Source organism: Herpailurus yagouaroundi, unplaced genomic scaffold (genome assembly GCF_014898765.1).
Source record: "Herpailurus yagouaroundi ecotype Mexico unplaced genomic scaffold, PumYag 217, whole genome shotgun sequence".
NCBI classification, from domain to species: domain Eukaryota; kingdom Metazoa; phylum Chordata; class Mammalia; order Carnivora; family Felidae; genus Herpailurus; species Herpailurus yagouaroundi.
The window spans coordinates 4,977,733-4,990,601 of NW_024412448.1; the positions used below are offsets into that span (position 1 = coordinate 4,977,733).

The following is a 12,869-nucleotide window of genomic DNA, read 5'->3' on the forward strand; positions in this document are numbered from 1 at the left end:
TCAAGGGGACCCTGGCTGGCCCTGGCGGGCAGAGTGGCCTCTGTGAGGTGAAGCGGTGTGGTCTAGCCGTCAGCTGGTCAGGGGCTGAGCCGGGGCTGGACCCGGGCCTGTTGAGGCCTGGAGCCGGCTGTTTTTCCATTCAAGGGTCCCGCAGATCTCAGGCAAGTTTTTTCTCCTTGACGAGTAAACGGGCCCGTGGAGTACTTCCTAGCGTATGGAAGGTGCTGGGCGGGTGGTGGCTGTGAGAGTTCTTGAGGTAGCAGGAGGTCAGCGGCAGAGTGGGCAGGCCCAGGCGGAGGCTGACTTCCTGAGTGCTGCGTGGCCTGTGTTCCCATCAGCGTGACCGCCTCCTGGCAGGCACATCCTACCTTATATGAGGGCAGCGGGAGGGGGGCGGTTCCAGAACATTCCAAGGCTGCATCCCTGCTTGCTCATAGGTAGTTTCTCACTGGAGCCCAGCCCTGTGAAACTCCGGTCAGAGTCTTCCCGGGGACAAGGACGGGTCAGTGGCCTTGGAATGTTCTAACTGGGCAAGCAGGAACCAGACTTAGTTTTGCTGTCAGTGTTGGGCCTTCTCGCTGCGAGTGGGGGTTGTCCCAGTGTCTCCGAGCGCTCTGGCCCTGCTAACGCAGGGCAGCCTCGATGGGAGGCTTACTCCTGACAGCTCAGGGGCTGGGAGCCCGAGATCCGGCACGGGCAGGGCTGGGTTCTCCTGAGGCCTCTCCCCTGGGCTCCCAGACAGCCACCTTCTGCCCGTGTCGTCACATAGTTGTCCTCTGTGTGTGTCTATGTCCGATCTCTTCTGAGAAGGACACTGGCGCCATCGGGTTAGGGCCCACCCTGATGACCTCGTGCAACCTGATGTCTTCTGTCAGGACCGTCTCCAAGGACAGCCACGTTCTGAGGGGCTGGGGGCTGGAATTTCAATGTATGGATTTAGGGGACACCAACGTGCCATTGGGCCCTCTCCCCAGGGTGCAGTGGGCTCATACAGGTGGCAGGGGGCCTGCGTGCCGTCTCTCTGAATCGGGGTGACGGGTTTCCAGGCGGGTCGTATTGTGGGCTCGCGATGGTTTTCTGTCCAACCTCAATCAAACGGCAGTCGTGATTACGACACTAAGATTTCCACGGGAGCACGCTGTGATTTCGTCACGGAAGTGGTCGGCGGGAGTGTGGGCTGCAGCTTAGTGCTAAGCACAGACAGAAAGCAGTGTGGGTGCAGGGTCCCGTTGGCACAGGGCCGAGCAGGGGGCGGGGCCAGGGGCGTGGGCACTGGAAGGTGTGTGTGGCGGGAGCCCTTCGGGCCGTGCCCGCTGAAGTCGAGATGGGTAGAGTGTGTCTCAGACAGGGGAGGAGAGGGCGGGCTGTGGGGCCCGTGTTTGGACCCTGCCGCAAGGATTGCCTGGTTCCTGGGGTCGGGGAGGGGTGTCAAGGCGTAGGGAAATTGTGGTGCCCCCCGAGTGGGGAGCGGGGGGCCTGCGGCTCCCTGTTCTCGTGTGGGCTCGAGCCAGGACCCCCAAGTGGGCCAGAGCATTGTCTTCCGTCCCTGCGTTGCTCTGCCAGTGGCTCCTGGGGCCTCGGGGCCCCTGACCCCTCTGGGGGCTGTGGCAGAGACCGAGTTGTTACTTTATTGTAAGTTGGCGGCTGTCCGAGAGCTGCCGGAGGCAGGAACGACTGCCTCACCACGGAGCTGCTTCTCAGCCCCTCTGACCCCTGGGCGAGGCCCACTGTGGCCGCCCTCCCTTGGGGGTCAGGAACTCCGGCTCTGTCTATTCTAGAACAGGCTGGTGCCTTGTTTGCTGCTGCCAGGTCACGTTGCTTTTTGGCGCTCTGTCCTTGGGGGGCCGTGGCCGGGTCGGCCTCTCCGCGGCCCCGTGTGGCCCTTGTTTCTGCTGGCGGCTGTGGGGCAGAGGCCATGAGTGCCATGGTGGTGGAGTGTGGCCTGAGGGGAGCTGGTGGGCTGTCGGTGGGGGTGGGGGGGGTGTCGTGGCCCATGGGGGTGTGGGAAGGGGAACCCGGTGCTGTTACAGTGTAATTAGTCTGTGTGGAGTGCTGCGTGGCTTGTCCCTGTTTCCAAGGGGGCTTTTCCTGCTTCCCCTGCTGGCCTTCACTCTCCCACCATCCCCCCATGAGCTGTTTTGTTCTGGAAGCTTCCTTGTATGCAGTCATTTTCTGAACACGCGTGAACACGTTTTTATTTTGTCTCTGGTTGTAACCTAGTGAGATCCAGCTCAAGATTTGCCTCCTCCAGGAAGCCCGCCAGCACTCACTGAACTCCCCAAGTTGGTTTATTCCTTCAAAAAGGGTCCCCGGGATAGGTGTCCCCATCTTTAGAGGGGAAACCTTCCACCTGCCCCCACCCCCAGGTGGGAGTCAAGCAGAGCTGCCCTGCGAAGCCAAGCTTCCTGGTTTGGCCTGATGGTCCTTCCCACCCCCCATCCCCTGCCCCTCGCGCATGAGCCGGGCCCTCCGTCCAGGGCGCCAGTGTATCAGTGCTCTCTTTGGGTCTGCAGCGGGTAGGCCTTGCGCCCGCCTCCCCCCGAGGGGGAGGGCAGTGCAAGTGGCAGGGCAGCAGGCACCGGGCCCCTCGGTGGCTGGACGTCGTGTATCCCGGGTTGGCAGGGGGGGCAGGCCCCCTGGCATCAGCCCTCCCGCAGGTGTGTGTCACCTCAGCACCCCCCTAGTTCTGGTGTTGCTGGACGGGCTCGAGGGAGCAGCTGGTCCAGCCTTGACGGGCCTCGGGACAGCACCGAGGCCCGTGTGCAGCGAGGGGTGAGCTCGGCTGTGTGGCCGGAGCCGGTGGGCAGGCTCTTGACTCCCTCAGCCTCTCCCAGTGCGTCTGTAAAATGGGCACAGGCACGCACGGGTCGGTCAGGTGAGGGTGCAGGATGTGGGGGTGGAAGGCCGGGGGGTCCCTGTGCCGTCTCGTCCTCGCAGGTGTCAGCTGCGTAGAGGGAAAGGTGGCCTGGCTTGGCCACTCAGCACGTGCCTGTGTGCCCACCCTGTCCTTCCTTTGCCGCACACGCGGGGCTGGAGGGGAAGCAGAGGCTTGTCACTTCCCTCTGTCAGCAGAGGGACTTTGCTCTCTGTGACTGCCCTGCCAGGAAGGTGCTGGAGGGGGGCCATCGCTGGAGCCAGAACTAGGGAATAAACAGGATTGCTGAGCCGCTGAGCAGCAGACCCGGGCACGGGCACGGGAGCAGGCTGGGGCAGAGTCCTTGGGCAGGACTCCCTTCTAGAGATGTGTCGACCCCTCTCCTTGTTACCCCGCCTCGTTCCCAAGGGTGTCCCACTGCCCATTCTCCTCGCTGGCCGGGCAGACTGTGACCGCAGAGTAAATCTAAGTGCCCACCAGTGTGCCGGAGGCTGGGAGTGTCCCGGGGCATCCGGGCAGGAAGGCTCCCGGCGCGCTCGGCTTGGTGGGGTCCTGCGACAGCCGCCTGTGCACCGCGGCTCCCCTCCTCACTGCCCTTATGGAAACGCGTGGCCGTGTCCCTGGGGTCAGGGTAGGGCAGCCCTGAGGTAGGGGTTCGGTTAGGCCCGGATGGCTGCGACCCCGGGGCCGGCAGGAGCGGCCAGCTTTGGGCTGTCCTGGCAAGGGGGTGACTTCCCATCATGCCCTGGGTTCACCCTTCACTTGTGAGTGTGTCTGGCAGAGACCCCTCCTCTCTCTCACCCTTTCATCGTGTGTATCTTGTGGGGTGTCCAGGACCCCCTTGCAGAGACCCTGGCAGGCCACCTGGTAGCTGGAGGCCGTTTGGAGATAAATATTGGCTGAACCAACGGATAAGTGGAAGAATACTAGTGCTAACTACAGTCGATGCTTGAATGTCGGGGGGCTTAGGGGCGCCGACCTCCCATCCAGGTGAAAATCTATGTGTGACTTTTGACACCCCCCCCCCCCCCCAACAGACTACTGTTGGCTGGAAGCCTTCCCGGTCACATGAGCGGTCAGTTACGCTTTGTATGGGACGTGTGTCACGTGCTGTGTTATCAGGACAGAGTAAGGCAGAGGTGGGGAATTGCCATCAAGGAGACCATTGGAAAGTACATTTACGGTGCTGCATGAGTCTGCTGATAAAACCCCCACAGACGTGGGCCCGCAGAGTTCTGTGTTGTTTAAGGGTCAGGGGAGTGGTTCTTAGCCCCCAGATCTGCCCGAGGAGTAAACGCACAGCCTCCACATACGACATCGAGTCTGAGCCCATTTGGGATGCATTTGCATAGTGCACGTGTCAGAGCTGGAAGAAAACACTGGATGTTGCTCACGTTGTGGCATGGTGTCCTGGCCGGGGGGGGGGGGGGGGGGGCGCGGCGGGCGGGGAGTGTGGGGTCATGGGGCAAATGTGAGGCCAGCAGCGCATGGCCCTGGCTGCCCGTGGCCCAAAGACGGTGGGCAGGGTGTCCCCGGCCTTGCTCCTGTTTTCAGCACCACAGGTGGGTTAATTCCCTCTCCTCTCAAAGGAGGCGGGCCCCTGCTGGAGGGGTTGGGTGCCGGGATCTGCACTCCCTGCAGAAGAGCCGTGAAGACAGTTACTCCGTCACTTCCGAGAAAAGGTGTCCAGTGTCAGTCCCCTGAGTCGCCTCCTTGTGATAACTGATAGAAGGCCCTGCTGCCCCCACCTCCATCGGCTCTGCCCCACCCCCACCCAGGGCCTGGTTAGGGGAGCCGGTGGTGGGGCCGGTGTAGAGGGTGCCGAGGGGTGGGGTGGAGGAACCCCATGCCAGGCCTGCAAGGTGGTCCTGGCTGGCCTATGGCTGCCAGGCTTTGCAGAGATCCAGTGACATGAAGGCAGGTGGGTGACTGTTGGCCAAGAGGCCTGCCTTCAGGCCGGGGAGCGGGCATCTGTGCGGAGCCACAAGGACACTTCTGCCTTTGCCATCGCCTCCAGTTGAAACCCCGGCACCTGTGTGACCAGGCCTGGTGTCCTGGCCACCTGCCCCTTCGCGGCAGAGTGGAGCAGAGGCCATGCCCTGCCCCCTCACTCTTGCATTCCTCATGCGTGAGCTCAGCCGCGGTGCCGAGGAAGTGAAACCTGGCGGCTGTCCCCGTGTGTCATTGGGAGAGTGTGGGCAGGCTGCCACGGTGATCCCCTCGCTTGGCCTGGGCGGCTCCTGCCCTGTTTTCTGCTGTCACTCAGAATGTTAATGGGGATCAAACGATGAGCTTGGACGGAGTGTCCTCTTATGACCAGGAGCCTGGGGGTGTCACCCGGGAGCCAGGTGGCAGTGGTCCTGGGGATGTGAGATGTGTTTTACCATCACGTTCACACGCACACGTGGGAGCATGTGCACGAGCACACGGTCTCACACGATCTGCGGGCACCCTGGGACCCCGGGACACCAGGCTCAGGGACCCAAGCCGCCCTGAGTGGGTTAACACCCTTCTGTCCTTTGCAGAACAGACGCACAGGGACCATGTGGCGCTCTTCTGCCCTGAGGCCCAGGCAGCGGGAGCCTCAGAGCTCCCACGGGCCCTGCAGTCACCCCTCGCTGGTGAACCCCAGACCCGGCTTCCTGCTCAGAACCCTCCCCGGTGCCCACCCGTCTGCTCTGGCATCACTCTTCCGACTCCCAGGCGCTCCCTGGATTTGAGGCGTCCAGATTCCTGGGTCCCCAGACCAGCAGGCTGCATGCCACCTGCTGTCCCCACGTCGCGGTGTCGTGTGTATGGACGGGTGGGGCCGGCCCCCTCTCCTCCTGAGGGCCTCCCCTTCTTGGATCCCGGAGCAGCTCCAACAGGGTCCCCGCGTGGGCTGGCGCCCTTGGCTGCATCCTGGTCTCCCCTGAGCAGCGAGGGGTCCCTTTGGAATGGTAGTCGGATTGCATGGCTCTGCTCAGAACCCCCTGGGCTTCCTCTCTGGCCAGGCAGAGCAGGGCCTTCCCATGCGGGCTGTGAGGCGGCGGGCTGGCTACTTCTTACCTCCCCGCCGACGTTTCAGCCTGGGTGCCGCCCTGCCGTCCCCGAGCATGCCGTGGCTGGTCCCTGGGCCGCCTCCCTGTCGACCCCACTCCCCGGCTCTCCTACCTGTGTGAGCTGGGTCCCGCTGTCGTGTTCTCGGCCCGCACAGGGTCCTCACGGTCCGGTGTGGTGTGGGCGCGCCTTCCCTCGTGGGGTGCCGGCCCCATGGGGGTGGGAGTTGGGCAGGGTCCCTGCGGCGTCCCCTGCACACCTTAGTTCTAGTGCAGCTGTAGCAGGTCCCCTGCCTGCCTGTGGACCAGGCTGCCTGCCGGGCTCTCCCTCGTCACACCTCGGGCCCGGCCCCGTGTGTGCCTAGGCAGTAGCCTGGATGCAGGGCCTTGTCCCGTGGACACGGGTCTCTGTTCCTGTGCACCGCGCCCCAGGGCGGGCGGATGGCAGCACAGCACCAGTACCCACTACTCCGGCACCAGACCCCACGGCCCTCGACGCCGGCCGAGGAAGGCTGTCACCTGGGGCTGGGGCTGCAGCACAGATGTCGGGGGAGGGCGGGGGCGCCCGGCCTCTGCTCACACAGAAGCCTCTGGGGCCTGCGTGCTCTGTGGTAGGATCAGGTGGTTTCTCCCCCCGGGGCGTCCGTTCTCTCATCCTCGTCAGACTGTCCTCAGACAGACGCCCATTGTGATAATGGATCTGAAGACATCGGATGTGGCCGAGACGGGTTTTCTTTGGAAGTCCTGTGCCGCGTGCTCGCTGGCTGGGCCGGCTCCCAGTGCCTGTTACCCGGTGGAGCTCACATTTGGCCGTGGTTCGCGTGTGCCTGTTTTTACGCCTCGTAATTAAAACATTTATTTGGCCTTCACGGTGAAAATCTAATTTCTTCCGTCTAAGAACGGCAGTCCGTTGGGCAAACGGAGCCAGAGTCTGTTGGATTATTCATAGCGTGGTATTTGCAGATCAGGCTGTGGGTCCCTCTAATCAGAGCTGATGTTTGGTAATTGATGTGTTGAGTGAAGACTTTAGTGGGAGGGGGCGCTGGGCGGCGCTGAGCCGTTTGTGCGTGGCCGGCGGGAGGGCTTTCCTCGGCTGACTCAGCCCCGCCAGACGGGGTAATGGCACCTCGGCCGCAACACTTCTGAGCACCGATTGTATGCCAGGCACCGCCACGCGCACTCTGTGTTTACCTGTCCGTTTGACCCGCAAAGCCTCCATGCACCAAGGTCTGTCCTTACCCCCATCGTACAGATGTGAAAACTGAGGCTCAGAGGGTCCGCTCAAGGGCAGGGCTGGGGTTTTGACTCCAGAAGCCTGAATGTGGCTTCATGGTCTTGACCCTCTGGGTTTTCTCCTCCCGTTGGGACCCTCCTAGAGCCACCACGTCACCTGGGCCACTCATGCCTTTTTTCTTGTTGCTTTCCTCAGACCATCATGGAGCAGTTCAACCCCAGCCTTCGGAACTTCATCGCCATGGGGAAGAACTACGAGAAAGCCCTGGCAGGTGAGGCCGCGGGGTGGGGGCCACGGCCTCCCAGCAGGTGGACGGCTCGTGGAGCCAGATGAGAGGCGGAAGGAGATGCTTTGTTCCAGAAACAAACTCGCCAGAGGGAGGGTGTGGGGCCGCACCCTGGAGGCCTGTGAGCCCTGGAATCTACGCCCACTGTTGTAGGGACAGCCATGTCCCCAGCCCTGTCCTAGGCTGTGGCGAAAGCACGGGGTCTGGCTTCTGTTTTAGTCCACAGCACGTAAAGACACAGGTGCGGGTGTCTGTCCTGCGCAGTCGTCTCGAAGCTGTAGGACTGGGGTCTGGGCTTGGGGCCACACCGTGTCCCTGGCTGGTGAGCACCCTGTACCTCCCAGAGACCTGGGGCGGGGGCGCTGGGGGCAGGGCACTCAGTCTCCACCAGGGAGGGGACGTTGGTGCCAGGGTCTGGGCTCTTCAGTCCCAGTGGGGGCCGGCTGACTCACGCCGTGGTCCGGGACGCCTGGGGGGACTGACTGCCCGTCTCCCGACCCTCGACTGTGTCTCTCTGGGCTCGGTGTCAGTGTCGCTCTAACTGTGGCGTCCTTGTGAGCAGAGCCCCCACCCCTAACAGGGACCTTGTGTCTGCAGAGCGTGCACTAGCCCCAGCCGGCTGCCCTGGGGTGTCCGCGGCCCCATGGGGGCCTGGTGGGGGGACCTCTGGTGGCGGCAGCTCCTGTTTCTTTCTGTTCCTGTGGTCACCTGGGAGCAGAGCACCCAGCAGAACTGGCTTGCTCCCGGACAGTGGCCTGGGTGGTCTCCAGGGGAAGGTGTCTGGCCACGGTCCTGCCCTCGCTGTGTCCAGGGGGCAGAGGACCTCTTGTCATGCAGCAGCCCGGCAGGTGGCCTGCACCCTGGCCCTCCACCTCGGCCCTGGTCCTTCCCTCTAGGGGACGCTGCTGCAGACATTTTTGGGGGACCGGGGCCTTGATGTCACATACCAACGGAGCCAAGAACGCGGGTTCTCGTGTGGCTGCTGTGCATGGACCGGTGGCGTTGACCAGCAGCCGCTGGCCATCTCTCTGTTTCCGTGTGGGCCTTGCACTGCCCTCTGTTTGGGGGGCACACTAGTGTTCTGCACCCTGCCAGGCTCTCCTGAGCTTCCCGGCCCTGAGCACAGGGCCACTGCCCCAGCAAGAAAGGAGGTGCACCTGCTCATTGAACACAGGTTCCGTCCCTTCCTTGAGCTGGAACCCGGGCTGTAGGATCTCCGTGACGATGGCAGGTCCCAGGCTATGGCGGGTACCTCTGTGCCTGCCAGGGGTTAGGGGCTGGCTTGGCCTCTGTGCAGACCTCCCACATCGGGTCTGCTGCCCCCCGTAGGGCTCTGCACGCAAGACAGGCTGTGGCGGGTCGTGTGGGAGCTGAGTCTGTGTCCTGTCTGCAAAGCTGGAGGACAGAGGAGGCAGGAGGGCAGGGCACAGGCGAGCTTACAGGGCACAGGCCTGGCGTGTTCCATTACCTCAGGGGCTCCGAGCAGGGGCCCTGCCGTGCCCGTGGGAGAGGCCCAGACTTTCATCTCTTCCTGGCTGTGGACGATCTTCCCTGTGCTCTGTGGATGCGGCTGATGGTTCACTTCAGTGGAGCCACTGTCTGTGGGACACTTGTCACCCTCACCCAGCCTCCTCGTGGGGCGACACCATTCCACTCCAGTCCTGATCAAAGCCACGCCACGGTCTCCTCTGTGATGAGGCCAGGTGTCCTTTTGGGTCTTTCCGCCCCCACTGGGGGTCCCCATGAGGCTCTCCAGGGGACCGCGTGTGGAGCATCTGAGGGCTCCTTCCTGGACTGTCCCATAGGACAGAGCTCTGCGGGCACGTCACCTCCGTCTCCTCCATGCTCTCAGCCTCCCCTGCCCCAGACTTGTGGCACCTTTGGCCTTTCTTTCATCAGTACGGAGCTGCCCACCTCTCCTGGAAGCAGGCGCATGTCAGCCGGCGGGGCCGCGGGACAAACGGCCCTTCATTGAAGGCCACCTAAATGGAAGGTGACCAGGTGCCCGTTCGGCGCCCCTAAACAGGTCCCCTAGAGAACGGAGGAGTAGGTGTCCTCACGCTGCTGCCGCTGCCCCCGCGCCCTGTCCACCCTCCTGCTGGCAGGGCCCCTTCTCAGACGAGGGGTTTGCGGGCCCACCTGTGGGCGGGGGGCCCTGAGCCCTTCCCTGGGACGCCGGGTCCGCTTCCGACGGTGGCCGGAGCCGCAGGGTGCAGCGTGAGCCCCGCGGTGTGGCTTCGGCCTGCCGGGAGAGCTGAGGGGCGCCGTCTGCACACCTCGCTGGGGATCTCTGAGCACGTGGCCTCCTGCCTGGCGGGGTCTGCGCTCGGCACCCCCTGCCGCCCCTTGCCAGATACGGGGTGGTGGGGACGGCACCCAGCAGAGTGACTGGGGTAGCTCTGGGCTTGACTGGTGCGCCGTGTTCTCGCAAAGAAGAGGAACCCTAACGGTCGCAACGAGAGAATTTCAGCCAGAAATGGGGTGAGATCAGTGCGGGAGGAGCGCCTTGGAGCGCGGGAGGCTGGCGTGCACCGCGGTCACCGCATTGGTGCTGAGGGTCCGGTCCGTCCCCCGCGAGGGCAGTAACTATGCCCTTCTCTCCTCTCTCAGGTGTGACCTACGCTGCTAAGGGCTATTTTGATGCCCTCGTGAAGATGGGCGAGCTGGCCAGCGAGAGCCAGGGCTCCAAAGAACTCGGTAAGACCCCCGGCTCAGTGGAGACCCCCAGATTCCTCGCATGTGCCCCGGTGGGTCTGGGGTCCTGTCCTGTGACTGGTCCTTCTTCCACTCGGATCAGGTTTTCCTTGTCAAACAAGGAACTTTTCGGAGATGACCGTGACCCTCAGAGCTGGCGAGGGCTGTGACTTACACGTCCAGCCGCAAGCGGGGTGTGCTGGGCGGCTTTGGGGTGCCCCTCAGAGTGCACGCAGGTGGGCCGGTCCCCGCCGAACAAGTGCAGCTGGCGGTGAGGACAGGTGCAGAAGCGCGTGGCTGACGTGGGGAGCCGTGCGGAGACTGGACTGAGGTGACAGCAAGCCTTCCCGGTGTGACAGTGGGAAGGGACGCCAGCCCATCGCGCAGGGTGACCCAGTTTTGTAAAAGTGCGCACGGGCATGCCTATCACACGGTAAACAGGGAAAGACCCCAGATGCGTAGCAGACGGAGCTCCGGGGACGGGTTCTTTTGTTTGTGGTTTTGCGGTTTTGCAAGTTCTCTAGCGGGAGCCCGTTCCGGCCTCGTAATCCAGGCAACACACAATGAAGGGTGGTGAGTGCCGGTGTCCCTCACAGGCCGGGAGACCCTGGTTCGCTGGCAGGTGCGGGGCGCTGGCCGTCCGCGTCTGCGGTCACGGGTCGCGGAGCCATCTCGCTCCCACTCTCACACTGTCTGGTGCCACACGCCGGACCTGTCCGCTGTGGTGCTTTGCAGGGGCCTCTGGCACTCCTGTGTTGGAGGAAACGGAGGCCTGTGCCCAGCTGGCCGGGTCCCCCGCAGGCCTGCCAGGAGCGCCCGGTGCCCAGATTTTCCACGAAGCCAGTGTGAAAGCGCAGCTGTGTGTCGACAGACACAGCTCAGAGCTATGGCACTTTCCAGGGCTGGGGGTGGGGGGAGCAGGGGCAGGGGGCGACATGCCGGGTGGAATGCGTGGTGACCGGGGCCAGACCCCTCACGCTGGCGGGCCTTCGTCCGCATCTGAGAAGCTGAGCTGCTCCCAGCCCCGGAGGGAAGCTGTCTGGCCTCCGTGGGCATAGGGCCGACCTGCCCCTGCAGGCCTGGGGGAGCGTGCAGGGACTGAGAGGTGCTCGGGGTCAGGCCTGCAGGTGCGGCCTTGCTGCTCAGTGTGCAGGACACCCGGCAGGGGAGGCCCGGACGCCCCTGCGATGACGCCTCTGTGCTCGTGGGCCCAGAGGCCACACGTGGGCCTGCCCGGCGCTGCCGGGTCTCCAGGCCGCAGCTCCTACAGCCACCATCTGGGCCCCCGACCCCCTGGGACGTCTGTGTCGTGCGTGAGCCACGTGTGTTTGTGCGCAGGCTCCTGCCTGCGACGGGGACATTTTATTGTTATAGGTAGTCACGCGGCGGCCCTGGGGACACGTGTGCTGGGGGCCCCGGTGTGTTTACTGTCTGTGGTCACACTCACAGAAGGGCAGATGTCTGCCCGCGGGAAACCACGTGTGTGGCCCCAGGGCGAGGGGTGGGCTTGCGCGAAACTGCAGCGACGGTCCAGAACTCCCTGCTGGCCAGGTCCTGGGCGCTGCCCTGCCACAGGCCCGCTGAGCAGCTGGGCGGCCTTGCGCGGCGGAGCTGGGCCCCGAGGCAGGAGCAGGTCAGGGGAGGACGGCCCTGCAGCCTCCCGGTGGCCCACATTCGGGCATCTTCCTGACCAGCCAGCGTCTCGAGCACCTTCTCACGTGCTTGCTTCTCTTCCTTGGCCAAGGGTGCGTTCACGGCTTCCTGTCTCTTCGTCAAGTTTCTGTCCTGTAATCGTGTCGTACAAATTCTCCGCGTACTCTGGACGAGCTGTGTCGGGCACCGTCTTGCACGTGTTTCCTCGCCATCTCGTTCACCTGTCGGTTCTGTGATCCTGTTTGTCGAAGAACGGGAGCTCGTTTTCAAGTTTGTTTCCTTTGAGAAAGAGAGAGAGTAAGCCGGGGAGGGACAGAGAGGGGCTGCGAACCTCCACGCTGTCATCGCAGAGCCCAGGCTCGATCCCACAGACCGTGAGATCGTGACCTGAGCCAAAATCAAGAGTCGGACGTTTAACCGACTGAGTCCCCCACGCACCCCAACAGCGTTTCATTTTAATGAAGTCCAACCGGTCGCTTGTTTTCCTTGAACCAGACGGCTTATGGGTTTTTCTTACCGTTATTGTGACTCTGGTGGTGATTTTTATTTTGACGGCTTTGTTTTTCCATTTGCTCTATTCTCAGGGTGCTCGTGCTGGTTTGTTCCCAGTCCCCCAGACGCTGCTCCAGACTCCTCAGCCACTTCTGGGGCGCCTGGGGGGCTCAGTGCTTTGAGCGTCTGACTCTTGGTTTCAGCAGGTCGTGATCTCACAGTACATGAGCTCGAGCCCTGTGTCAGGCTCTGTGCTGATGGTGCAGAGTCTGCTTGGAATTCTCTCTCTCCTTTGTCATCTCTCTGCCCCCTCCTTCACTTCATCTCTCTTCCGAAAATAAATGAGTACACTTAAAAAAAAAAATTTTAGGGGCGCCTGGGTGGCGCAGTCGGTTAAGCGTCCGACTTCAGCCAGGTCATGATCTCGCGGTCCGTGAGTTCGAGCCCCGCGTCGGGCTCTGGGCTGATGGCTCAGAGCCTGGAGCCTGTTTCCGATTCTGTGTCTCCCTCTCTCTCTGCCCCTCGCCCGTTCATGCTCTCTCTCTGCCCAAAAATAAATAAAAAACGTTGAAAAAAAAAAAATTAAAAAAAAAAAAA

At 62.9% G+C, this 12,869-nt stretch overlaps 1 protein-coding gene across 4 annotated transcripts in view; it reads left to right on the forward strand.

Moving 5' to 3' along the window:
- The window catches only part of BAIAP2 (BAR/IMD domain containing adaptor protein 2), a 63,209-nt gene that overhangs the window by 7,112 nt on the left and 43,228 nt on the right, over positions 1–12,869 (forward strand). For all 4 annotated transcript variants that reach the window (XM_040456624.1, XM_040456625.1, XM_040456622.1 and 1 more), the window contains exons 2-3: positions 7,343–7,418; positions 10,044–10,130. In XM_040456624.1, coding sequence (XP_040312558.1) covers positions 7,343–7,418; positions 10,044–10,130 — 163 coding nt within the window. The remainder of the gene's footprint in view (positions 1–7,342; positions 7,419–10,043; positions 10,131–12,869) is intronic.